The 26,107-nt window shown below is 52.7% G+C and overlaps 2 protein-coding genes across 5 annotated transcripts in view; one reads left to right on the top strand and one right to left on the bottom strand.

Moving 5' to 3' along the window:
* Positions 1-574: 574 nt before the first annotated feature.
* Positions 575-8,284, bottom strand: CCDC113 (coiled-coil domain containing 113). The gene is made up of 9 exons (XM_049805835.1): positions 8,220-8,284; positions 7,712-7,838; positions 6,165-6,326; positions 4,976-5,131; positions 4,461-4,541; positions 3,745-3,900; positions 2,942-3,049; positions 2,234-2,389; positions 575-710 (listed from the first exon to the last, which is right to left on the bottom strand). Exons 1-9 carry the CDS (start codon positions 8,282-8,284, stop codon positions 648-650), a joined length of 1,074 nt encoding a protein of 357 aa, XP_049661792.1. The 3' UTR covers positions 575-647.
* Positions 8,285-13,378: 5,094 nt separating this feature from the next.
* Positions 13,379-26,107, top strand: part of CSNK2A2 (casein kinase 2 alpha 2) — a 28,207-nt gene continuing 15,478 nt past the window's right edge. For 2 of the 4 annotated variants that reach the window (XM_049805833.1, XM_049805834.1), the window contains exons 1-4: positions 13,379-13,558; positions 13,840-13,951; positions 24,982-25,083; positions 25,927-25,977. In XM_049805833.1, coding sequence (XP_049661790.1) covers positions 13,455-13,558; positions 13,840-13,951; positions 24,982-25,083; positions 25,927-25,977 — 369 coding nt within the window. In that variant the 5' untranslated portion in view covers positions 13,379-13,454. The remainder of the gene's footprint in view (positions 13,559-13,839; positions 13,952-24,981; positions 25,084-25,926; positions 25,978-26,107) is intronic. The other 2 variants (XM_049805831.1, XM_049805830.1) reach the window with 1 other exon arrangement.

Here is a 26,107-nt window from a genome sequence, read left to right as displayed (position 1 = left end):
TACAACTCCTGCAGTGGGAAAACACTTCCCATCTCCAAGGGGCACTTACACTTGCCCCAGGTGCTTGGGAAAGGGGTAGCTGCTCCTTTCTTGCTGTTTTGTTTCTTTAGGTAAATGAAGTATGCTTTTGCGATCAGAAAGCCTGCTTGGCTCACGCATGCCACATTAAAATGATTTGCCCTATATACTCACACTGCTCCACTCTCTTCTATTGTCAGTGCACGCTTGGAGATGTTGAACTTCCACATATCCCAGTGAACTCCCTCTGGTTCCTCCTACATTGAGTGATCACCAGGGCTTGCCCAGAGAGAAAGGACAGTTCCTGTGAACATGTCAGATTTGATCACCAGGGAATAACTGCTTGTGGTGAGGGAGGGAGAAGGGAGCACCCAGAGCACAGCTGGCTGACCTAGCAGGGCCTGCGGAGAGGCCAGGCAGCAGGGCCTGGTGGAAGCCAGCACATGCTGGGACAGACCGAAGAGATGGCCTCACAACAGAGCCATGGGTTTCTTTATCATTTCATGCAGAAGTGGTTTCATCTCACTGCAGCTTGCAGGGTGCTACATTTACCCACTTGACAGTAAACTTCCCCACAGGGTTGGCTCCTTCTGCAGCTTCCACTGCCCGCCTTGCAGCATCAGACAAGCCTAGTGCTGGTTACCAGACATCTTGACCTGGTTCCATGCTCTGCGGTAGCTTTGCAAGGACATCTGCAAGAGAAGAAAGGAGAAGGCCTTAATAGGTTCAGACAGCAGTGATACGTTGTGGAGAAAGCTGCAAGGCTGGAATCTAGCCTGGCCTGAGCTGCTGTATTGCTTGCCCCTTCATCCCCCCGCTGCTCCCACCTGAGATTGGTGCTTACTGTGGCATGCTGAGGAGAGCTCCTGCAGGTCTACACCAACTTTGGTTTCTCCCTGGAATGCCACAGGAAGCCTGGAGACCCCACACAAAAGCACTGTATAGAAACCTACAGCCCCTTGCACGGCAGCAGTGGTGTTGGACATGCCCTGCCACAGAAGGGCCAGCAAAGAAAACAGGTTTATAGCCTCACTTTTATCCCAGGGACAACTACAGGTTCCTCCTTTAGCCCCTTGAGCCCTTGCTGCTCTCCAGCTCCCAGAGGCTGGCAGGACTCTGGGTACTGCTGCACAGACAGCATGCAAGCCAGGGCCTGGGTCTCCTGGTCAAGGGGAGCAGCTGGGTGAGAAGGGATCTGCTTGTGCAAAGACAGGCCTGCAGTCAGGCTGCCCACCAGCTCTGGGATAGCGATAGCCAGACCCCTATTTCTGAACTAACAGCACTGTCGCTGATGGGTCAAGCCCAAATCCACACAGCTCTGACCTCTGAGAAAGGCTGGACCACTTAAGCCCTGTCCATTGGAGACTGGGGTGTTGGGGAGCTAAGTGCTAGCCAGGCACAAGCTCAGAGCCTTCTCTCTCCCAGCCACAACTAAGCCCATCTCTGCTTGAGGACGAGCAGGGTGTCAAGGTACAAGATCGCACTATCCATCCCATCCATCCTAGCCACTTCTCTCCCCACACTGCTGTGCACACAGGGCAGGGATACAGACATGTTCTGCTACCTCCACGTTTTGACTATGCTCCTCTGTGTTATCTCTCCATCTCCTCCCAGGCTGCAGGAGTTGGGGCAGGAGAAGAGTCAAAGATATTCTTGCAACTTTGCCATGCACTCATGTTTGGGTCTTGGCCAGCCTTTCCTTATCAGGGAGGAGTCAAGATACAAGTGAGTAAGAAATGTTTGAGATCATCAAAGAGGACTACAAACACTGGGTAGCCATCGGGGCACTGGAAAAGGCCAGTGCAGGTTACACATGCAGAGCTGGAAACATATCAAGCTGCCATACATCCCCTTCTCCTTACATGCACGACAGGTTTCACTATAGCAACAGCCCGACAGTGCTTCCTGTCAAATGACAAGCTGTGTCCTTGCCTTGGCTTCCCCTCTGAGCTCAGTCATTAAAATTCAGCCTCCATCCTCGTCCTCAGGGTAGGGAGTGATCGCTGCTCTGTAAACAGGAAGAGCCTCTGGCTCTGCCAGGCACCGGTGAAACCGCCGTGTGAGAACTCTCGCACGGCTTCCTGGAGCGTCAGGAGCGAGCACTCTGGTCCCCAGGGTGGCTGCAGGTGGGCAGGCACAGATGCGGCTCCACTGGGACCCAGAGCCCGGCTGGCACACATCCAGGCTCCTGCACACCCAACCCAGTCTTGCTCACCTCAGCAACTGCCACCTTCCTCTCCCAAGCCTTGAGGCTGTTTTCGAGGTCAGTGACAGCCGCCTTCTTCTGCACGTAACTCAGCACAGGGGGGACGCCGTAGTCTGAGAGCTGCTTCCGCAGGTGCCGATTCACACTCTCAGCTTTGGCTCGTTGCTGCCGGAGGAATAGGACACAAGGCAAGGAGATCCCAAGGAAATGTCTCTCTGCCAGCTGGCAGCCTGTCCTCCAGGGAAGCAGGCAGGAAGGATAAAATCAAATCCTGACACTGCTGGGGGGGGGGGGGGGGTAGCAGTGGGATGCATCCACCAATGCCTTCATCCCTGCTAGGCAGCACTGCTAGGGAGCCCCCTGAACCCACTTCCCAAAGCTGTGGTGTCCCTGCCAGGCTGTGTGTCCCCAGATTGGTATGACAGCAGTGGCACTTCTCCCAGGGGAGGACACAGCTGATGAAAAGTTCAAGGAAACAGAATTTCAGGAAGCCAGTGGCAGGTCCCTGTGGAGCCAGGGCCAAAATCCACGACATGACCTGTTCTGCAAACCCACCTGTGCACTGGCAGGAGCCCCAAGACTTGCTCAGACCCAGAAAGGCACACAGGTATCCAGTCATTGCCAGGCCTCGAATGGGCATCAGCATCCAACATACCACAAAAAGTATCTCGAGTCCTCCCAAGTGAAGTCTCAGGACCTCCCAAATTGCTCTCTTACCTCCTCCACCAGAGCAGCTTCTCTTTCAATTTTCTCCAGTAGCTCCTTCCTCTGGGAGATGTCTTTCATCAGAGACGTGGACGTTTCCATGGCATCCTGCAGCTTCCTCTGGAACATGAGAGCAGGACAGCATCAGTGGGCACAATGGCAGCTCCCAGCCACCTGCAAAGCCACCCCTTTACTCCTCCAGTTTGGTCTCAGCTGGTGGTACGGGAGCTCTGCTCCCAAGGGAGCTCTGTGGCACCACTCATCCCCTGCAGAAGGCAGCATTATGCCCTGGTCACACAGTTACTGCTTCGTTATGTCCTCTGTGTCTCACTGCAGCACAGCCCATGGCACAGGAGCTGGTGTTTAGGACTGACCCAGACAGAATGGCTGATTGGAGAGAAGCAAATACACCCAGCTGAGAAGCACTTTTCACTGATAAGAGCAGCGACTCAGAGTGACAGCTACAGCTCATGACATCTTTTCAAATGTCACAGGTTATGTAAAAAATGTATTTTCCTGTGCAAGTAAGCACCAAAGCTCCTTCCTACTGGAATTCTCCCCTGGGGTGTAAAATAACCATGCTGCAGAGCATGAAATCCATCTTCAGGATGCAGCCAAACATGAATAAGGGCATCGCTAGTTTTGGTGTGTTGGGCAAACCTCCCAACCAAACTGCTAAGTCAGTAGGAAGGCAGAGAGGTTGTTCAGCATCCCCTGACTGAGAAAGGAATGGATGCAAGAGCTGTTAATCAGCTTGTGTATGACCCTCGGGAAAAGAAGAAAGGCAAAACAGAGGTGCTGGGAGGTTCACTCACTTTATAGAAATTGAGGACTTGGACAGTCTTCCCTGAGGTCAGTTTCAGCTGCAGCAGCTCCTGGTTCTTCTCGATAATCTTCTCCTGGTACTGGGCATTTCTAACCTGCAGCTGCTGCAAGCGGACCTCATGGAGTGTCTCTCCCATTCGCTCCTTCTGCAAACCCAAAGGAACCAGAGCTGTAGGTTGCCGACCAAAGCTGCATCCCAAGTAAGGGAGCTTTGCTCTGTGGGGAAAGCAGACCTAAAGAACAGGGTCTTCAGCCTGGCTGCAAACCTGGGGCTCGGGGAGAAATGCAAGACACAGCATGCCACTGAGCCTGTGCTCTGTGTCCTAGCTTAGAGGGTCCAAGCACTGCAGACAGGTCCCCTCTGGCAAGGCTCCTGCCATGCCAGCAGCAGCCAGTCCCCAGGGAACTACTCTGATCCACCATACATCTTTTCCAGGGCACAAAGGGCACAAAGAGATCTGCCAGCTTCCACTCTGGTAGACTTCTGGTCTCATGTCATGCACACAGACATGTGCCGGGTCTGAACCTGGGCAGACAACAATGCCCTTTGACAAAGGCAACAAGGCCAGAAGCAAAGGAGGAAGAGGAGGAGGAGGAGGGCCACGCATCTCTACACAGAGCAGGCCCTGCATCTGCACTGGGCTGTACTCTTTTCGTTCTTCTAGGGGCCATCTAGTCCCTACTTCTACTCAACTGCCACACGCACCTGCCTGAGCTGCTGCTGCAGCTTCTTCTTGTAACCCTTGAGCAAATAATTTTTTAAGCGCAACTTCTCTCTCAGCAGATCCTAAAGAAAGACAGCAGATTATAGTGGAACAGCAGAGCCTGGGAGGAAAAAAAGCACCCAGACTTCACTCCTTATGGTGTGGTTCTCGTTCATCTTGTGCACTGCAGCATTCACTGCTGGCTTAGAAAGGAGCCCAGCAAGAAACACTGCTCAGCATCAGCCTGCCCCAAACGTGGGGTCATGGCTGTGCACTTTCCCAAGCTCCTCTAAGGACCTTGCATCATCTGTGCTCACAGCTGTGCTGCAGCTCAGCAGCCTGATGAGCACCTGGGCTAGTCACCGACTGACAAGTGTGACAAGGGCTGTCCAAGACTTGCTAAAACGGTCTGAAAATGTGATATAGGCCACATAGGAGTATGGGAACTAGGATTTTCCCTAACCAACATACTTGTCAGATGACAGACCAGCCTCAAAATTTGCCATGATGCACTGACCCTCTGGCGGTTCTTTTCCTCCATGTATCTCAGCAGCTTCTCAGAAGCTATGATACTCCCTTTCTTGCTGGAGATGGTGCTGATGATGTCTTTCTCAAAGTCACTGATGGCTTTCTTAACATCAGTCCACCAAATATCTGCTTCTTCAATGACTGCCTGTAGAAATGAAGTCACATCACTTCCCTTATTCAAACAGCTTTAGGAACAGATAACACCAGAAAGGACCAGTCATGCTCTCTGCTGGTGTTACTAGCATTTCTCCTGTGGAAGCACTGAGTTTCAACCTGTGCAGCTCGGGGCACAGGGTGCAGGCTTACACAGTACTGCTACTTCACTGACTCAAAAAAGAACAAGAAAAAAATCTCTCACGTGCCTGAGCTTCAACATCTGTCACTCCATCCTGACCTACAAACATTGCCAGTCTGACTAAGCCAACACAAGATAAATTACCACCCTTTGTTTACTGCATATGCCCTGCAGCCACACAAGAGGGACGGGCTGCCTGCTTCACCTCTCCTGGCCACTGCAGGCAGCATCAGTGGTCTGAACCGAATGCAGAGGTCTCTCCTTCCCCAAAAGCTCCTGAGCATCTTGGCTAGGAGGAGGTCTTGGCAGCACAGGGCAGAGATGGTGATACAGCCTCAAGGAACCTGCAGCAGGAACAGAGTCTCGGAGACTTGGAGCACAGTCTGAAGAAATCCCAGAGACAGCAGAAAGGCAGACCCCAGAGGGGACTGCATGGGGCCCAGCCATATCAGGAAGCTTCTGGGAGCTGCTAGAATGAAAAAATATGTCTGGCACAAAAGGGCACACCTTCAAGAAGCTGACAAAAAGGAGTTTTTTCTTTCAAGTGTTGACTTCTTCATCTCACACAGCAGATCTGAGCTTCTCTACCTAAAAATCTTCCCCCTCGCCTGTATTATTGTTAGCTCCTGCCGTAAGAAGATCCGTCTTTAGAGACTGGGCACCTCTGATCTCTGTTGGTGTACTTGCCTTCAAGAAAGGGGTGAGGTGAGAGGACAGTTCTGGCTCCCACTCTGAACTCAGGACCACTCACAGCAATGCTCTGCTATGAACAGCCCACACCAAGCAAGTCTGTCTCACTGCCTGAGGGCATGTTCAAAGAGGTGTGGAAAGTAACAAGACTGTTTGACACCCTGGTGATTGTAGAAGTCCTGGAGAGCCATACCTCAAGGTTCTGCAAGGTCTGCTCTGAGTCCTCCTTCATCCTCTGAATCTCATCCTTCATCTCAGTCAGCTCCCGCTCAGCCAGCTCACATTTCTGCTCCACTGTGAGGCCTACAAAATAGTCTGTTGCACCATGCAACTTGGATTTGTACCTGCCACGTGTCTGCAACAACCAAGGAACAACGCAGATGCCATTAGAAAGCCAGCAGTGGCTAACTGTTGCTGCACTTCCCTGTATTCAAAAAGAAAATAATCTCAATGATCATGTTAGAGGGATTCCAGCTTACAGCAAGGACAGGGAGGCCTCTCCAGAGCAGAGGTAACTCAGGGCCACACCTGGGCTGACCCTATCTGTCCTCTCATCTGCCCACAAAACCCTCCTACGCAAGCACTTTCAGTTCAATTCAACAGGCAAATCCAGAGCTAGAGGTTAAAGCCAATGTGAGAGCTTCATGTGGGCAGGTAAAACACCTCTTCGTACAGAAGATGCTAATTGTTGTGCAGGACAGATGGGGTCTCCTACCGCTGCCTGGGTCAGACACCCTGAGGAGCTGAGCATACTGCAGCGTGGGCAGGCTGGAGTATGCTCTTGGAAGAACTGACACCACGCGGGAGCCATTCCCAGTTGCTGTGGGGACACAGTGAGGCAGGCACTGCTTTGCAGAGGGCAAGTGCCCACCTGGCCAAAGGCAAAGTTTCTAAGGGCTTAGTCTGGGACTAACCAGAAAGTGGCTGCTTTGGACTCAGGCAGGTGCTAAAACCCAGTGCAGGATGCTGGCTGAAAGGAGCTCCACCACAAAGGGTCTAGAGCTTCTGTTCACTGTGTCTCTGGTGAAAAGGCAACATTCTGGCCAGGAGGTAAAAATGTCCTCCCAAAGCCTGTGCATGGCTCCAGTGAGAAGGAAGGGAGCAGCACGCACTCAGCAGAGGTACCCGAGTGTGGATGTGCACAAGTCTGAGCCCATGTGAACTTCCCCAGGAGGGAGGAGAGGAGCCGAGCAGTCCTGTCGCAGGCCTGGCACGGCCTTGGGCAAGCCTCCTGCTTTCTTGGCACCAGACTCCCTATTTGTTTAACTTCTACTTCAAATCATGCTGGGGGGAGGGGGGGGGGGGGTGTTGATAACTCATTCCAGATCTCCCTGGCACTCCTGTTCAGGAGGACACAATGCTGTCACGCAGGCAAGAGACAGCATCAGCTGGAGGAGCAGAAATGAGAAGGCAGCCTGGCGTTTGCACTGAGCGCAGGAACAGCAAGGCAGCCCAAACTCTTAAACCTACAAGACCAGCAGCAGCTTTTTGCAAGCAGATGTCTAGGTTAGGGGCTCATCACTGCGAAGCCCAAGTGCAGAGGGCTCTTGGGGGACGTTCTTCATCACATTTCAAACAGGGGAGCTTGCCTGCTGACCTGTCAGATGACCACTGAGACCGGGAGGTCAGAGGGGCTACAGAGTGTCGAAGGGTCATGGCTCTGCATGGTAAGGCGGCAGCCAGACCCGAACACCCAGCACTTGCAGCCACGCAGCCGCTGCCACGGCTCCAGAGCCGTACCTGCATCAGCTCCGGTGGGGCATCCCGCGTCTCGGAGGGCGGCGGGAGCGATGGGCCGCACGGCTCCATCTTACGGTACCATTTCTCAAGCATTTCTGCTTCCGTTTGGAGCAGGGCGTTGGCGTGGCTGCGAGGAGGAGAGGGTCGGGCTGAGCCAAAACGGGCGACCACAGGGCAACCCGGGAGGGGCGGGAGGGCCCGAGGGCACCCCGGCCAGGGCACGGGGCCTCGGCCAGCGCCACTCCTTCCCGGACCCGAAGCAGCCGGCGGAGCCTGGGGCACCAGCCCCTCCCGGGGGTCAGGGGTGCCAGGGCTGGCCTGGCTCCAGACCCCGGCCGCGGCCAGCCCGGACCGCCGGGGCCTCTGGGGACGATGCCCAGCGCGGGGTGGGTGCAGCCGGGGGCACCCTGCCCGGGGTTAAGGCCCAGCGGCGGCCCCGGCCCGGCCCCCGCAGCCCCCAGCAGGGCCCCGCAGCCCGCGGACCCCCTCCCCGCCCGGCCGCCGGTACCGAGCCTCCCGCAGCTGCGCCCGGAGCTGCGGCAGCGGCAGCGCCGCCGGGTCCCGCTCCGCCATCGCCGTCTCCTGGCAACGGCGGGGGCGGTGCGCGCCGCCGGCCGGGCGGCGGGCGGGGGCGCGGGGGGGCACAGGACAGGGGGATGGGGCGCGGGACACGGGCGGACATGGGACACGGGACATGGGGACGGGAGGCACGGCACACAGGGGGACACGGAAAAGGGCCCGAGGGGACATGGGACACGGGGGGGACACGGGACACGGAGCCGGGGGGACATGGGACCCAGGGGGACATGGGGACAGGAGGCATGGGACATGAGGAGACACAGAACATGGGCCCAGGGGGACATGGGACACAGGAGGACATGGGGACAGGCGGCATAGGGGACATGGGCACAGGGATGAGGGGGTGGTGCGATGCCAGAGGGGCAACCATCTCAGCGGTTTCATGGGGTGCACGTCGCTCCCACCCCTGCGGTGCCCGCTCCCAGAAGCTCCTGGTTAGGCACTGCCTCTGGCTCCTCCTCGCCAGACATGCCAGACAGGATCCAGCCCGCCCGGAGGGCTAAAGGCAAACACTGGCCCCCAGCTCACATTTGGGGTGCATCGGCACCACAGCGGGGGTTTCTCTCTCTGTGACACTGCAATCTTCGTCTTACAGACTCTGCTTTATCACGGTCTGGCTGTAAAATGGGGGGAACCGTAACACCAGTCCTGAAGGCATCTGCCCCCGCAGACATGCCTAATTTTAGGAGCTTTGTGAGAGTGTGCAGCATCATTTCTAAGTGGCTCTGTTGCTGGATCCAGACCATGGCACAGCGATGTGCTCTGACTTCCCTGTGCTGGACACTCAGGACCAACAGCAGCAGGTGGCAGGTCTGTTTCAATGTGCACCTGTTCCCCGAAAGTTGATGTGGCTGGTGATGCATCTCCACGGCTTTTCCCGGATGAGGGATGCAAGCCAACCTAATTATATAAACACGAGAAAAATCAATGCCCTGGCAATGCCAGTCCTATTTCTGGCCAGAACATGTCAAAACTCACCTTCAAAATGCATCTTGAGTCATAACTGCATCCAATCCATGGGAGGAACCATGCTTCCCAGCTTCACCTGGTGCAGGGATGAACATTGCAGGATTTTCATCACATACAAGAACTCGATGCCAGAAAGCAAGAGTTTTGAGGTGAGGATGAGGGGACAGGATGTACGTGACACAGCCTGGAGGTCCTCTTTGCTTGCAGGGTGGGACGGGGATCCCATGAAAAACCTTAACAAGGGGTCATGAATTAAAACCTGTGTTAAAAGCAGTACTTGTGTGAGCTGGCTAATTAAGATCACAGAGATAATTATAACACCAGACTGTCGGTCTCTGCACCAGCCCAAGTTTTGTGATGCTCCAACCTGAGACAGCAAGTATTTCATCATTCAGTATGATGGGGAGAGGCAGCTGAGTGACCCGGGGGAGCCCATGATGGGATGATGGGCAGGCATGGCATCTCTGGAGGGAACAGCGATGTTGTGCCAGAGGTTTTGCAGCTGCAGGAACATGGGGTGCAGATTTTAAGAAGTTTATAGCTCTGTCCAGCTGCACAAAGCTTTTTGGAGGTCAGCAGGACACTCAGCACATCTCTGCCAGAAGATTTATCCCTTGACAAACACCAGGCTCCAGAGCTGTGATGTACCTTCAGGACAGGATCTCCACATATTTTTAATGGCCAAAACCATATTTTCCCTGACTTTGCTTTGGGAGACAGCTGGACCTTTCTGGCCAGATTTGAAAATAGTAATAATAATAATAACAACAACAACAACAACAACAACAGCAGCTCACTAACATTTCAGAGAAAGCAGGTAAAGCTTGGCAAACTTCCCATTAACTTCAAACAAGGCTTTTTGCTGTGGAAAGCGCCAGGCAGCATCAGAAACCAGCAAGCAGCCCCGGTTCCTGCAGTCAGGCAGCCAAGGCATCAGCTGGAGGAGCTGGCAGCACACCGGCTGGCTTTCCTGCCAGAAATCAGCCTGGCAAGCCAGTTTGGTAGTCTGCCTGTGTCCTGCCGGAAAGCACCAAGGAAGATGTCACCAGTGATGAAACTGCTGACAACCCAGTGTACTCCACTGGGAAAATGATCCTTCAGAAAAATTTTAGCCAACCTGACGTTTGAGAACCTGTGCCCAAATAGCAGCACCCTGTGGAATGCAAATCTCCCTTTTAACGCCGGATTTTACCCTGGTCCCGTGCAGAATTTACTGGGAGAGACGAACATCTCAGCTGTGTAGTGGTGCAGCTCTAGCCATCTTGCTCTGTGAAAAAGCCATATGCACATGCCAGTATCATGGCGCCGCTTTAAACCTGTGACTCAATGCCTTTGCATATGCTGTCACAAATTCTAGTTCATGCAAAGGCTGACTGCTTTGCTTGTGCATTTCTGCATCTCCTCTGGGTCCTAGGAGGTGATGTTCATCTTCGCTCTGCAGTCCTGGTAGAAGGAGGCCAGTAAGCTGGACTCTGGATGTGGCAGACTTCCCCAAGGACAGCTGATTTTCCTCTCACTTTGCTAAGACAGGTTTAGCAGGAGTGGGTGTCAAGCTTGCCTTTTCTCTCCAGTGATGAGTGCCCTGGGAGAGCGACCATTTTGAGCACATCTTCCTTGTTTTCCAAAGAGCCTGTGAAAGTCTTGCCTGGACTGTGTTCAGTCAGGACCCAAAGTATGAAATGATAAAGTCTTGTTGAGTTTTCTCATCATTCAGTCTCAGGCACCTGGAAAGCTCACTGGGTTTTGCAGCACACAGTTGACTCCACGTGCTTATCTTTCCAGGGATACTTTCCTTAGGTTTCCTCAAAACCTCAAAGCCCAGCACTCACATCAGCTTTAGCCCTCTGACTCAAGGTCCTTATGGGTCCTTTTCCTTTCTTAGCACCCAAAGGAAAAGAAAATCATCTCTCTATGTACTTCCATTAGGAAGAGCAGCCAAAGGCTTATCTCCTCTGTTTACCAAGTGCTGCTTTTCCCATTAATAGCAATACCAAGAAGAATCTACATGCAGTTTGAAGGCTCCAACCTCACCTTGGGTTTGAGTTGAAAGTGGATGCCTACAGAAAAGGAAGGACAGTGGTGACCCTGTGACCTGACGGCTGGAAAGGCTCCTCAGCAGCCACCATGAAACAGCCTGGAGCCAAGTCTAATTTCCAGCTGAACCTAAGCTGATGTTTGGAGGCCAGCCAGGAGCAGTGCCAGAGTAAGACCAAGCAACCTGTGTCCCAAGCTCTGCTCTGTCACCTCACAGGCTGGTGGCTGGTGCTGAGACCTGGCTGCACCCAGCCAGTGTGGGGAAGGGCTGGAGTTGGCAGCTCCCCTGGGACTCACTGGGTACTGGGAGGTGAGGGTGTGAGGTGGGTTGAAAACTGGCCCAGAAGGTGGTGGTGATTAGTGGCACAAAGTCTAGTTGGAGGCCAGTCACTAGCGGTGTACCCCAGGGTTTAATATTGGGCCTAGTCCTGTTGGGAAGCAGCTTTTCTGAAAAGGACCTGGGGGTCCTGGTGTACACCAAGCTGAACATGAGCCAGCAATGTGCCCTTGCTGCAAAGAAGGTGAATGGTCTCCTGGGCTCTGCGTTAGGTAAAGCATCCCCAGTCCAATCATCTTCATTAACAATCTGGGTGATGGGGCAGGGCACACCATCAGCAGGTTTGCAGATGACACCAAACTGGGAAGAGTGGCTGATACTGCAGAGGGTCGTGCTGTCACCCAGAAGGACCTGGACAGGCTGGAGAAATGGGCTGACAGGAACCTCCTGAAGTTCTCCTGAACAAGGAGACATGCAAAGTCCTGCCCCTGGGGAGGAACAGCCCCCAGGGCCACCCAGCTGGGAAGCAACCTGGCTGAAAAAGTCCTGAGGGTTTTGGTGGACATCAAGCTGAACATAAGCTGCAAAGAAGACTAATGGTGTCCTGGCCTGCGTTAGGCAACATATTGCTAGGAGGTGGAGGGAAGGGATGCTTCCCCTTTGCTCAGCAATGGTGGGGCCATCCCTGGAGTGCTGTGTCCAGTGCTAGGGTCCTCAGTACAAGAGAGACAGGGACATACTGGGGAGACCCCAGCAAAGGGCCACCAAGACAAATGAGGGACTGGAGGGAGGGTGCAAAGAAGAGGGAGCCAGGCTCTTCTCAGTGGTGCCCAGTGCCAGGACCAGAGGCAATAGGCACAAACTGGAACCCAAGAGGCTCCCTCTGACCATCAGGAAACGCTTTTTCACTGTGAGGGTGCCCAAGCACTGGCACAGGTTGCCCAGGGAGGCGGTGGAGTCTCCATCCATGGAGGTATTCAGAAGCCGTCTGGACACGTCCTGGGCAACCGGCCCTGGGTGGCCTGGCTGGAGCAGGGGGCTGGACTGGACGACCTCCGGAGGTGCCTCACCTCAACCAGCCTGTGGTTCCGTGAAGTCTCTCCAGAGGAACATGGGGCCTTTCCTCCACCCAGGGTCCCACCTTGGGGGTGACAGGAGGTGACGGGCTGACAGGGGCTCTGGCAGGTGATGATGGGGCTGACGGTGTAACAGGGGGCTGACCAGAGCTGTGACCAGACTGAGGTGGGCTGACAGGGCGGCAGAGGTCCCTCTGGGGACCCCCAGGGTCCGCGATGGGGCGTGGGGGGTGAGGAGGGTGTGACAGGGGTGTGACAGGGTGCGATGAAGCCATGATGGGAACAGGAGGAGGTTGGGCGGGTGACAGGGGAGGGGGAGGGCTTGGGTGACGGGGCCGTGGCGGGTGACACGAGGCGGGGGAACGGGGGCCTGGCGGGCGAGTGACGGTTGCGATGGCGGAGCGGGCGTGACGAGGCGTGACGGCAGCCACCCGCCGAGAGGGCGCCGAGGGGCCGGACCTCCGTGCCGCCGGGGGGCGCCTCGCGGCGGGCGGCTGGGCGGCGGCGGGCGGGCGGGCGCCTCTCACGGCGGCGCCTTTTCCGGGTTGGCTGCGCGGCGCTCGGGGCCGGCCCAGGCTGCAGCCGCTGCCGCCGGCACCGGGCCCGGGCCTCGGCACGCTCCGCGCGGGCCCCGCGCCCGCCGCCCCCGGGCCGGCCCCGCCCCGCTCCGGCCCCGCTCCGGCCTCGCTCCGGCCTGGCCCTGCCGCCGCCCGCCGCCGCCCTCCTGCGCGCCGCGCCCCGCCTCGCCGGCCTCCCGCGCCGGCCCCGCGCCCTCCTCCTCCTCCTGCAGCCGCCGCCCGGCGCCGCCATGCCCGGCCCGGCCGCCGGCAGCCGGGCGCGGGTGTACGCCGAGGTGAACAGCCTGAGGAGCCGCGAGTACTGGGACTACGAGGCGCACGTCCCGAGCTGGGGGTAAAGCGCCCCGCGGGGAGACACCCCCCCCCCCCCCCCCCCCCCTTCCCCGGGCCGCCGGCGGCCCCGCACCCTCCTGCGGGCCTCAGCCCACGGGAAGGGTTCCCTGCCCCACCCCCCACCTCGTTTTGGGGTGTCCCCGGGGGCCTGCGGGCGGCTGAGGGGGGGGCTGGGAGAGGGCCCCCCCCCCGTCCCGGCCTGCTGCCTTGTCAGTTATCCTCTCCCCCCACCCTCCTCCTCCTCCTCCTCCTCCTCCTCCTCTCTTCTCTTGGTGCCCGCAGCAATCAGGACGACTACCAGCTGGTTCGCAAGCTCGGGCGAGGGAAGTACAGCGAGGTCTTCGAGGCCATCAACATCACCAACAACGAGAGGGTCGTCGTGAAGATCCTCAAGGTGAGTGTCCCGTTGATGGCTGTAGGGGCTTGTGGTGGCTGGAAGCGAGGGGGAGAGGAGCTGGGCTGGCAGGGCCAAAGGACTGTTGGATCTCCTTCTTCACCCCAAACCTCTTGTTTTCTCATTAAAGACATTGGGACGGTGGGTTTGGAAATCGATTTGGTGTCCCGCGTGCTGTAGTGATGTTTTGATGTCTCCACCCCTCCTGTCCAGCATAGCTCTGGGCTGAGAGATCCTCTAGAGGAGAAGAGCTGCGACTCCTGACACTTGAACAGCCTTGCATGTGCTGCCTGAGTTTGGTGAATTGTATCTGGCAGTGCCTGTCTAAAACAGCCCAGGGACTGCCATGTTAACAGAAATGTGAAGCCTGGAGGGGGGAATCCTTCTGTTAACCTCTAGACAGCTGGCACGTGGCCTTTTCAGGGCCAGGCTGTGGGATGCTCAGCAGTCAAAAAAGCAGACAAAATTTTATATTCAGTCCTTTAGAGGATCTTGCACAGAAAGGAACTTCACCACAGGCAGGCCAAAACCACCATGGAAACTCAAGGAGACTGAAATAGGCCATCTGAAATTTGGCAGTGTTGGTGTCCTGTATTCTGGTGTGTTGGCCCTACTGGGGACCTTTGTGCGGCCGTAACAGGTTGTAGTTTGAGATGGCTGAATGCACTGGTTAGTCGCTGCAGGACACACCTTACTGTGTTTGGCGCTGAAGCAAGCAGGCTCATGGCAAGTTGTAGTAACTGTCCTAGCAGCAATCTGTGTTGGTGATCTGGGGGTAGGCAGGGGTATTAAAAAAACAGAAATGAAAGGTGAGACTTGAGGTGCTTTTCGTTTTGGTTTGGCTGACACTTGTGGCTGTCACTTGTTGGACCAGCAACACTTGTCACTTGTTCCCCAAGAGCATGTGGAAGCCAATGTCTGACTACGGGTGTTCTAAGAATTTGGGCACATGTTGATCTGCAGCATGTATGGGGGTCTGAGCTTACGTGCCCTTGCAGCCACTAAGACTAGCAGCTTACCTAGGACACGTGTCTCTCTGCAGGGCTGTAGCCTTAAGGCTTTAGCTAGATCTGCTCCTGTAGTGTGGCTAGCTGTCTCGTTTTGTCTCTGCTGATATCCCCACTCTCTCACTGTGCCTGCTTCCTTGGGATCTTCCTTGGATTCCCAGGGAACTTGTCACCATTTGCCTGGCCACTGCTCCTAGGCAAGGTGTGATCTCCTGTCTGCCTCTGGGAGGTGGTATGCACACCCCTGCTTTGGCTGTGGTCAACGTGGTGGCCAGGTGAGCCGTTTGGGAGAGTCCCTGTGGCTGAGCCCGACGTCAGGGCAGAAGGGTGAGGCTCACATGCCCTCAGCGAGCTGAGTTCCTCTAGCGTGCTGTTTGGGCCTTCCCCTCCTTTGGATGCTTTATGTGGTTTTGGTTTTTGGTTTTTCTTTAAGTAGGGGCAGGCAGGAATTTCTGCTATGAGAGAGTAGTCAAAGGTAGCCAGTGCAGAGCTGGGTTTTACGGCAAGATGGCTTGTGGCTAGGCTGGGGAAACTGTGCACTTCTGCATGCTGCTCTGGAGCCTGTGATGGTCTTTTCAGGACTGCGGTGGTTTGTTGAGATCCTAGGTCTTGTCCCACATAGAAAGGCACCACGAGGCTGAGAAGAGACTGCAGGGAAAGTCGTCAGAAATCTTCCTCCTTGCCTTTTCCCAGCCTAAGGAGCCTCCCCTGGAGCGATGCTCCTCTCACTGTGGCAGCGGAACTCTGTCATGTCTAGGGAGCCTGTCAGCATTGGACTGTGAATCAGCTGGCAAGAGTCATCTGAGGGCAGCTGGGTGCTCCTTCTCCTTAGGGCCTGAATCTGTTGCCTTAATGCCCTGCGAGCAGGGGACTGGATTGTCCCAGTTTTGAAGCGGATGGTGTTGCCACCAGTTCCCTTGGCTCCCCCCACTTACATTAACATGCAGACAGCATTCCTGCGAGTGAGCAAGGAAAAGCAGAAAGTCCAGATAAATAAAGATGAACTTACTTCTCAGTGGAAAGTGTGTCAGTGAAAAGTGAGTTTCAGAGCACCATGTTGTGTGTATTATGAAAACCTGTGAAGTGTGGCAATAACATCACTCTGATCTGTGGAAAGTGCCTCTGGTTTCCTGTAGCTAGACTCAAACTTAATTGCGAATGTAATTACATGTATCTACAGTGGAACCTTAGCAAAGAGGCTGGGTCTCTTTTTACCTCCTAATTCAGGCTGGATCCTGTGAGGTAGGAAATGCAACCAAATGTCTTCAGGTTTTTGTGTGGCTGTAGGGGTGCAACAAAGGGGAAGACTGTTGCTGGGTGCTGGATGCGGCTGTTTACCACAGTTGCTCCTTTCTCGTTAAGGTTTTTTGAGAAGACAATTTATATTATGTGTTAGACTGATTTTTAGCAAGAGTAATTGTTTTGATATCTGCGCTTCATGGGAGGTGACTGGTGTCTCTTCCCAGCCTTGTTGTTTGAAGCAGTTTATCCTTACTGAGCTCAAGTTAACATGTAGCAAGTACTTCCCCTGCCTTTTTTTTCTCCCCTTCTTTGGTGTTGTGCTACCTGAACATCTTGTACCCTCCTCCAGAGAGGTCAGGAAATTTTATCACCCTTTTTCTGATGCAGAACTGAGCCACAGAGATTTCCTGTGTGACTTTGGGCAAGTCCCTTAGCCTCAACAAAGCTGAGACTAGAGCATAGGTCCTAGTCTAGTGCTGCATGAAGGAGATAATTAACTGCTCTTTCTCTTCTGGCAGCCACTTGCCTTGTTTGTTTAAGTGCCCTATGAAGACTTTAGCATTGGACAAGACCAGGGAGGTAATGGCTCTGATTGGTATCACAGTGCCCCAGGCCTTTGGGGCTTGCATAAAGTAAGATGCCCCATAAGGAAATGGCCAGGGAAGGTCAGCACCCAGCATTGCCTTTCTGTTCTGCTACCCTGAGTGCAGGACCAGGCATAATCCTGCAGGAAAATGGCATGTGCTCATGCTAGTAGTTGTGGTCATAACATGTGTCAGCAAAGAAGCAGAATTAAGATCATGCAGATGACTATAATGTTACCATTTTCTGGATCAAGTTCCTTTCTTTGCAAACGTAATACTCTTAATGTCACTTTTTCCAGAATTCTGCAGCTCTTTTTAAAAAAAAGCAAACGAAGCAAGCGGGTTCCTTCTTACTCCACTGCAGCAAGACATCAGGACATGCCATGTAGGACAGTGTACGCAAAGCGGCGAGGTAGAAGCCCTGATTTGCCACACAGAAACCCCCTGCTAAGCATCCTCTGAAAGCTTTTATCTTGAGAAGCGAGGCAGAGGGCAACTCCCCACCTTTTCAACCTGCTCAGGGAGCAAAGATTCACCAAAAAGAGCCATGGGGCTGAAGGCATCTTGGTAGGTAGTGGAGGACTCTGCATTGTACTGACCTTTCTACCCCTCATGGGTAGTAGGGCATGGAGTTAGCCATCAGCTGTGTTCCTGCAGTCCCTAGCTGATGTGGAAGGCTCTTGTGGGCTTTTTGATCTGCCCGGCCTTGGTACAGCTATGGGCATGCTTCCCGCATGCTTAGCGGAGGGCCAAACCAGGAAGAGGGAATGCGTGCACGTGTCCTGTACGTGCTTTTGTGTCTTGCTTAAATTTGATGCTAAGGTTTGACTCCTGGGATGAGGTCTGACATTCCTCGGCACTTACAAAGGAAATTCAAGACATCTTTGTTTCCAGTGAGTCATGTTGTCTACATCCAATGCTGGTATCTAAAGCACAGCTCTGCTGTTTCATATCTAACCACATACATGTAGATTTTTGGTGAACCATTGAGGTCAGTCTGCAATCTTTGTGCTGTCTCTTTGATGAACTTTTCTTCTTTCTGCTAATGCAGCTCCAAAGTGTCTGCCAGTCTCCTCGTGTGCCTTAAAAGTGAATCCTCCGTTCTGGGGTAACAGTGTTCCTGGGGGGTGTGAACAGCGTTGCAAGTTGCCACTCTAAAAACAACTTTCCACATTGCTTGTAACTTTTGTGGGTGATTCTGTGTGGTGAGAATGCTGCTGTTACAAGTTACCTACAGTTATGGCTGTTGGAGAGCTTCAGCTGTACCACACTGTCCTTCATAGCCCATTCTCTTGTACTGCTTACCACCATCTTGAGTGCCCACTCAAGGCAGAGATTACAGCATCCATATTGTTAGCTCTGTACAGGAGTCCTCCTGCTTTCCTGATGTGCTTGTCTGTGTACACTCTACTTGCCTGCGAAGCATTAAACCCATCACAGTTTTGAGACAGTTTTGTCTCCTGGTATGGTTGCTATCTGCATGGACACAACACTTGCAGAGGTTAGGAGAAGAATGCAATTACGAGGAGAGGGACCAGTGAAATGGAGGTTCTGCAGCAGTGATGAAATAGCCCCTTTCTCCTTTGGTGGCTTTTGTCCCTCTGTGCTGAGTCTGTGAACTAGAACTTTCAACCATGTACGTGGTTTCACAAGTGCATTCTTGTTTGTTTGGCTTTGTTTTTCCCCTGTTCCCCCTTTTGGGCTATGTGAACCCTCCAGAGCTGCTGCTCATACCAGGCACTGCTGCAAGGTCCTTCCAGTGTTGAACTCAAATTATCGCTTTAGTAGCTAGAGAACCATTTGGGGGAGGTAAGCCCTGTGGCTCTGGTAAATTTTCCTCTGTCCCTAAAAGCTTTAGAGCCCACATATATCAGCATGTTCTAGATGGGGGCTGAAATGATTCCCATGCTGGTGTACAGAAGGGATTGCAGAGGGAAATAGGATTGGATGATGTTGGTCCCTCAGGCTGGAGCTTTTGACTGCATCAGTGACCTTCTACCAAAGGCGTTCAATGCCTGCTCCTGGTAGCTATCTGTGTCTTTTGCTTCTCCTGTGTTTGCATGCACTGAATCAGCTCTCCCTGGCCCACTTCCTCCTTTGGCAGTCTTGAAATGAGCCCTTTTGCAAGAGAGCCGGGTACACAGCTCTTCTCTTTTAAATACCAGTTGCCCACACTGAGCTTGGCACGGTTGGCTGCTGGAGTCCAGCCTTGTTTGGAGCTGAGACCAACTGAGATGGTACCGCGTGTCTCGCAGAGGCCTGGAGATACAGCTGATAACTCTCGCGGTGGTGTTCTAGCACTAAGGAATTTGTGAGCAGTGAAACTGTGGCTGCTGTGAGGAGGAGGGCGAGTTACAGCACTGTGTCTGTTCGCAGTGGCCTAGGCCAGAGCCTGAATGAATGATTCTCATACCTTGTAATGGTCGTGGTGGGAATCAGGCCTTGGTCCTTGTGCGTCTCCCTTTTAGTTGACTGCAGAAGTCTTGATGCGTCGTGGACAGTCCTGAAGCCCCAGGAGGGCCGTTTCAGGATGTGCTATGGGGGAGGAAAGGCATTCTGAAGGAAAGAATGGCACTGCCCTCAAAACACGTGCTGGTGTATTCTAGCAAACTTAAATAAAAAAGCAAAAGTGCTTTAGTAGTGCCAGGGCAGGTTTTTCTCCGTCTTCTCTAAAACTCAAGAGCAGCTCAGGAAAGTTTGAATTCCCATAATGGGAGTTGTAGGATGCAAACAACTGACAGAATATTAACACAAATGGGCTCCTTGGTTTTGTAGCTCTTTTGAATATGATTATTTGGTTTCCCAGCTGATGTCTGGCAAAGTAAGCACTGCTGCTCTGAAGCCAATTTTCCTGTTGAGCAATTGGCGTCAGGCTTTATAGGCCGATTATTGTGATCCTTTTGATAATACTTGCTAGAGACGAATGAGCTTCTAGTGCCAGCTTTTAAATGTTTAAAGCCTGTCATAAGGATGCTGCTCGAGCCTTTTGCTGGTCCTGGACGTTGTGTGTTGAGATTTCCCTGCTTGTTCACTGGAAGCATCATGGTGTTCCCAGGCTATTCAGGTTTGGTGAACAAAAAATGGATCTTTTTCTTTACAGGGTGGTGTAATAAATGACTTTAGTTTCTCACAGATTTGTATCTTTTGACTGCTAAACCTTCTCCCCTGCTGTGCTAACCCCAGTCCTTTTTCAGAGCACCTGCTGGGCAAAACCCAGTGCCTTCTGTGACTCCGTCAGAGCAGCATGTGTGCTCCTCAACTGGCAGTGTGTGTGTGCTGCCTGGCTGCCTGCTTTTGGCCAATGTAAAATGATTTTTATGCTTTGGATTTAACTTGTATTTCACAGGCCTTCCTGGTCACTACTTTTCTTTCTCAGTGTGGAAATGCGCAGAGAACTTTGGATAACAAATTTATTTTCTCTCTGCTTGAATTGAAGTGCGGGTCCCCAGGTTGTTGGGGAAGGCTGGAACTGAAGCATCTGACAGAAGAGTGTACTCCCTTTGCTTCAGAAACCAAGCAAAAAAGATGATTAACCAGGCAGCCATTTATTCATTCAAGACAGGAAGTGATCATTGCAGCCTTGTATTTAAAGGTTTATTTTAGCAAACAATGTTAATTCTCCCAGCTGGTGTTTGCTGCAGCTGGACTCCTTCCCTGCTTACAAGTTTACATGATCTCATGGAAAATGACCCAGGATCTGATCTCTCAGTCACAGAGAGGTGTTTTCTTCTGCATCTACCTGACTGCAGAGCAACTACTTACCCCATGCCATTTGTCATGTCTGCAGAAGGATGGCATTGCATGATGCTCCCCAGTCTTTGGGCAAAGACAGTTGGGATAGCGATGAGCACTGTCACTGTCTCTTCTGCCTGACTTTCAAGTGGATTGAAGCACCCTCGTGGGATCCTTTTGGCTGGTAGTGTAGGAAACCTGCAGCAAAGGGTGGCTGGCTGGGGACAGTTGGAGTGAGAGCTGCAGGGTCCAGCAGAGACCATCCTCCTGTGGCTGGAGGTCACCTTGTCCCTCTGCTCTGGGCGCTCAGTGTAGTGGGCAGCCGTGAGCTGCATGTTTTGTCTCCACCATCTACAGTCACCTCACTTCCAGTTTGCCTGAAGAAGGAAGCAATTTTCTGGGAAACTGGAAGACTGGCTTGTGCCAGACAGTCATGTTGTTCTAAGGGTACTGCTGCAGTTGAAGTAATTAAACCCCTCCCAGTGTAGACACGGTTAAACTGAGACATGTCTTTTAGCCTGGTTTCCTATGGAGACGAGTCTTATGCAATCCTGTTGTCTGTCAGCCTTTCTCCCCCCTCCTCCCCCCCAGTAGTTTGCACTGGTAGGCCAATTTCAACCAAATGCAACAGAAGTCTCCGAGCTGTCAAGTTTCTACAGATTTCATGGAAATAGGTGTTTGCATAGAGCAGAGGGACTCTGTCAGACCCTGCCTCGGAGGGAAAGGCTGCAGCGAGGGTTTGACTCATACTGGTCACTGGAGCCTCCCAGGATGGAGGAAAGCTTTAAAATGTCTCTGCTGTGGGAACAGATGGAGTTGGAGTCTGCACCTGTATGAAACGTTGCCTTGCAAACACAAGCGGATCAAACTCAGGAGCAGTTAATTTTATTTAGGTGCCTGCTCCATTCCTCTGCTGGAAATCCCCCTCCCAGAGCAGGAGGACTGAGCTGTGTAGGAAACACAACCTGAAATGCCACTGTTCATAGCCTGGTTTAATAAAATAGCCTTAAATGAGTACTGTTAAAATACTCTGGCTGCAAGGGCTAGTGGTTTAGAAGCTATCCCTGCTGGGAGGGGCAGATGGTTGGAGGCCATAATAGCTTCAGTTAGTTCACATTTAATCCATGTGTGGAGTCAACATCCTTGGAGAGACAGATCGGGTGACTGAGAGACAGTTGTAGCAACCCAGACTTAATCCTGGTGCTTGGAGGGTATGCTGCTGATTGCCTGTGCTTTCAGCAGTACTGGGGTCTGGTGCTTTCAGCAGGAGGGAAGTCAGCAGAGTTTCTGTGGTTGTGAACGGTTAGCTCCAGTGCAGTACTGGCTGTGTGCAGGAGTGGTTTGCACCAAGGTGTTTGATTTGCCATGCGCAAGAGCTTGGGCTTGGAATCAGTTACTGGGCAAAAACTTAGCCCCAGTGATGTGCTTTTGGGTAGTAGACAGTATTTGCAGTTGCAGCTGGAGCAATGGCATGGAACAGTGTGTGGGTAGGAGGTGGTATGTGGCTAGATAGGCTGGTAGGGTGGAGGCCAGTGGATGCCACTGTTTTCTCCTGCAAATCTGAAATGGGGAAATCCTTGTTCCCCTGCATTGCTCTCTGAGGAAACATCCAGGCAGTAGCTTTTCCTCTAAGACGGCATTACTTCAGCCTGTGGCATTTCTCCCTGCCTCATCCCTGTTTACCTAGTGGTGGAAAACCCTGTCCTGACCACTGGCTGCAGGCGGGGAGAGTGCTCTGATGATGCACTGCTTATGAACCTGCAATGAGCAGGGCTTCCCATACCCCCTCCCTGCCCAGAGGCTTGTGGGGCCCTTGTGCCAGCTCACAGCCGGCGTGGAGGTAGTGCAGCCATGTGGGGACAGCCTGGCCTGAGCTCTGCGCTACTGCAGCTTAGCAGCAAAACGTCCAAACAGCGAGCAGCTTTTAACTCTCCCTCTTGCTGAGACGGTGTTCATTGGAGTGTCTTCCCTCAGTGATGTTGGAGATGCTGCTGTTGCCAATTATCTGCAGGCATTTCATTAAAAAATTACCAACTTTCTTCTTTTTTCCAAAAGTCGCTGATTCTGTCTGCTCATGTCTTTTAATGTGTGTTGTGGGCAGGGGTAGATTTCTGGTGGAGATCACGCAGGGCATCGTTTTCCCATCCTGAAAAAGGTGGAAACCTGTGGAAGTGACCAGAAGACAACAATTGCCCCAGTGGGAGTGGTGACTGCTATGGAAGGAGAAATGGAAATGTTGGAGGGATATCCTCCACTACCTAGCTGATGCAAAAGGCCCTTGAAACTACAGTACAAAGGAAGAGGTATTTCAAAGTGGGCTTTGGGTCCTCTTGGCCGTGTTCAGGCACTGTTTCAGCTCCCAATCAGGTGCAAGTGTCACAGCAGAGAGGCTGTGATGCATATCTATCGGTAGCCAGGCCGTACAGCGAGCACTTCAGGATGGCTGTGGCTCAGCTCCCTTTTTGAAGTTCCTTGGAAAACAGCTTGTGCGGGCATCTGCCTTGCTAGATGATCAGAGTAACTGCATTACATCCTCTAATTCCGTCTTGGCCTTCTGGTAAGATCAGTGCATGTGGGCGACACAAAGGTGGTGTCTGTCCCCATGCTGACATAAGTGAAATTAGTCCCTAACGAACCATATTCCTCTCAGGTTCAGAAACGTAGCCCTCACTTCTGCTGTTTCTGTTCCCCTGCTCTGGCTGCTTCTCCCTATCTGTCTGACCTCCCACTGGCTCCAGCCATGGCTGGGTACTGCCCCGAGGCTGTTGGTTGCCCCTCCCCAGCAAACCCTGCCCGGTGTAGCTCCAGCTCTGGCTGATGGCTGCAGTGGCCTTGCTGCCGTTTTCCACAGTGGCTTTATGAGGTGCTGACGCTTCCTTTGCTGGCATCGGTGTTATTTTTGGCACTTTGCTTCGGGCTGAGATTCTCATCTTTTGGCTTGAAAGTCTAGCTCCTGCCTTTTAACTTGGAAGAGAAGGGCAGGATTCAAATCTGAAGGTTTCAGCCACCTGAAAAGCCTAGAAAGACAGCATATTTTATCACTTACATAAATGCCATATTTTCCCAGTATATAAAAAGCTTCTGTTCCTTCTCCCATCTCCTGGTACATTCCTTTGAGGGGTCTGAAACCAGTGATTGCCTTGGATTCACCTGTAACAGGAGTACGAGTTGCTCCATTGGCACTCTGCAGCCATCATTGAAGTGGGAGGCTGTGGCAGAGGCAAGGTGGTGAGCACGAGCTGTTCGAACTCCTGTGGCTCTTTGTCCTTCACGTAGACATCTAATAACATGTGTCGTGTTGGTAAGGTGCCTTGTACCTCTTTGCCATTCACCGTTATTCCTGTCCTCACACACCAGACTCCGTGCTGGATGGCAAATGTTTTAGAAAGCTAAATGTCTGGAGAGGAGTGTTTTCATCAGCAAACCTCAGAGGTAGGGGCACAGGCTTTACCAGTCTCTGCAGGATGTCTCTGCAGCTCTCTGCAATGGTACCAGTGGTCCAAGGAGGGGCTGTTCCAGCTCTGCAATGAAGGGCCATTAAACCGGTGACTCGCAAACGGTGATGCCCACACTGGTTGCTAGCCAAGGCTCATTAAAAAAGTCTCCCCTCTAAGCTGCCTTTCCTTTCAGGCAGGCACAGAGCTAGAGTTGTCCTGAGTGTGGATGAGTTAAAGAAACAATCTTTCCTTTGCACTGAAGTGGACCACTGGATCAGCAGAGTGTAAAAGCTAACGCAAACTCCAAGCCCCTGCCTTGGGAGCAGCTGTTTTTTGTCACTCTCTGCAGGGTGATGTCCAGAGAAGAGCTTACTTTGCAAAGGGAGTTCCTGGGACTCTGCAGATTCGAGGAAGAGTCAAAAACTGTTTAAAATGTCTGTAGGCTTTAAAAATAATCATGGTATATGGTTGCAATGGCATGCTGTGCAGTTGGGTCTATGCTCTTAGGGTGGTTGCGAAAGACGTGCACAGTTAGGCGTAGCAGTGTCTGAGCTTACTAGAAATCTTGGTGTTGGATACTCTAAGGTCATTGTTTCATTGGATTAAAGTACTCATTGGGAAATGGGTTGGGATTAAGGAGTGAAGAACTGGTTTGTGGTGGTAACCAAAAGCTGAGGTATGAGGTCCACTATGCTTGTCCCGTGGCTCTAAAGGCATAACATAGAATGAGTGTGCTGAGATTTCCACATAGCAGTCCAAGGCACTTTTAACGACAGTTACTGAAGTCACAATTATGTTTGTCTTGAGTGGTTTGACTTTCACCTCATGAGTGGAAAGCTTTCACTGATGAGAGGCAAATCCTAGTTCAAGCAAGGTGTCTGTCTCCTCTTTGAAGCTAAAAATGTTCCCTCGTGAGGGTGGGAGCAGAGAGAGGAAGAGAGGTGATGTGATCCAATCAAAATTGGTGGCAGAAATCAGTGTTAATTTCTGAAAGGACTCTCACTTCTAATTTCTTTTGTCTATTTAAGCCAGTGAAGAAAAAGAAGATAAAACGCGAGGTTAAGATTCTGGAGAATCTACGTGGTGGCACCAACATCATTAATCTGATTGACACTGTCAAGGATCCGGTGGTAGGTGCCTGTGTGGCGTGGTGTGTGTGGTGGGCTTGCCTCCCCGCCGGCTGCAGGCACGGGGCAGGCAATGCCACGTGACTCCTGCTCTCAGCTTGGGTTAGGTGCCCATGCCTTCGTGCCAGCCAGGGGCATGTGGTGTCCAGCTCATTATGGTCTCCTGAGGTGGGTTGGTTTGGATGAGCTCATGTTCCTCTCCATGTTCCCCAGACACTTTTACACTCCTTCTGTGAGCTTCCTGTGGCTGATGAGGGAGAAGTTTTGTAGCCCTACAAATTTTCTGTAAGAAAGCAGAGACTGTAGCCTTTCAGCTTCTGTCTGGCATCTGGAACATGAGTATCTGCCAGGGCAATTGGATATTAAGCACTCTTCATCCTTCTGGTTGCTGTCCTGCCCAGTGACCAGAGGTCATATCCTTTGCATTGCCACAATTCCTGGGAAGTTTTCTCTGACTAGCACCTGGCTGAGGTCTGTGACTCCCAGCCTGCTGGCAGCCACGGAGAGGAAATGATGCTGCTGTAGTGTTGGCAGTTCTGGCTGATCTTCCTCCTGTGATGGGCTGTGAGGCCTTAGCCCCTGGTGACACCTTTTGCCTTGCCCTCTGCTCCATGCCATGGGGAGGAGCAGCGTTGGCCAAAATGCTGTGTTGGTGCTTGCTGCATGGGGTATAAGCGGATCTTGCCTCTGCCTGCTGCAGGAGCAGGGCTCTGTTTCTCTTGCTGTCCTGCTCTTGCCCTGCTCTCTGCAGTGAGGGTTGGGCAGGAAGCAAAAACTTTCTTGGGTCTCTTGGAGCAAAGGAAGGTCAAGAGGGTGTTTTAAACTGTGACTCTCTCTCTCTTGCAGTCAAAGACCCCTGCTCTGGTGTTTGAATACATCAATAACACAGATTTTAAGGTGAGTCTGCCTGAGTGTAGAGGGGGGAGGCTTCCCATTTCTGTTAAGAGTTCTGTGATCTTGGGTTGTCAGATACTCCTCGAGAGCTATGGGGGGAGTTTGGAGTTTTAACTATGTCAGCTTCACCTTC

Source organism: Accipiter gentilis, chromosome 7 (genome assembly GCF_929443795.1).
Source record: "Accipiter gentilis chromosome 7, bAccGen1.1, whole genome shotgun sequence".
Lineage (NCBI taxonomy): Eukaryota > Metazoa > Chordata > Aves > Accipitriformes > Accipitridae > Astur > Astur gentilis.
The sequence above is the reverse complement of the archived record's forward strand: the minus strand, read 5'-3'. Positions and strand labels throughout refer to the sequence as shown.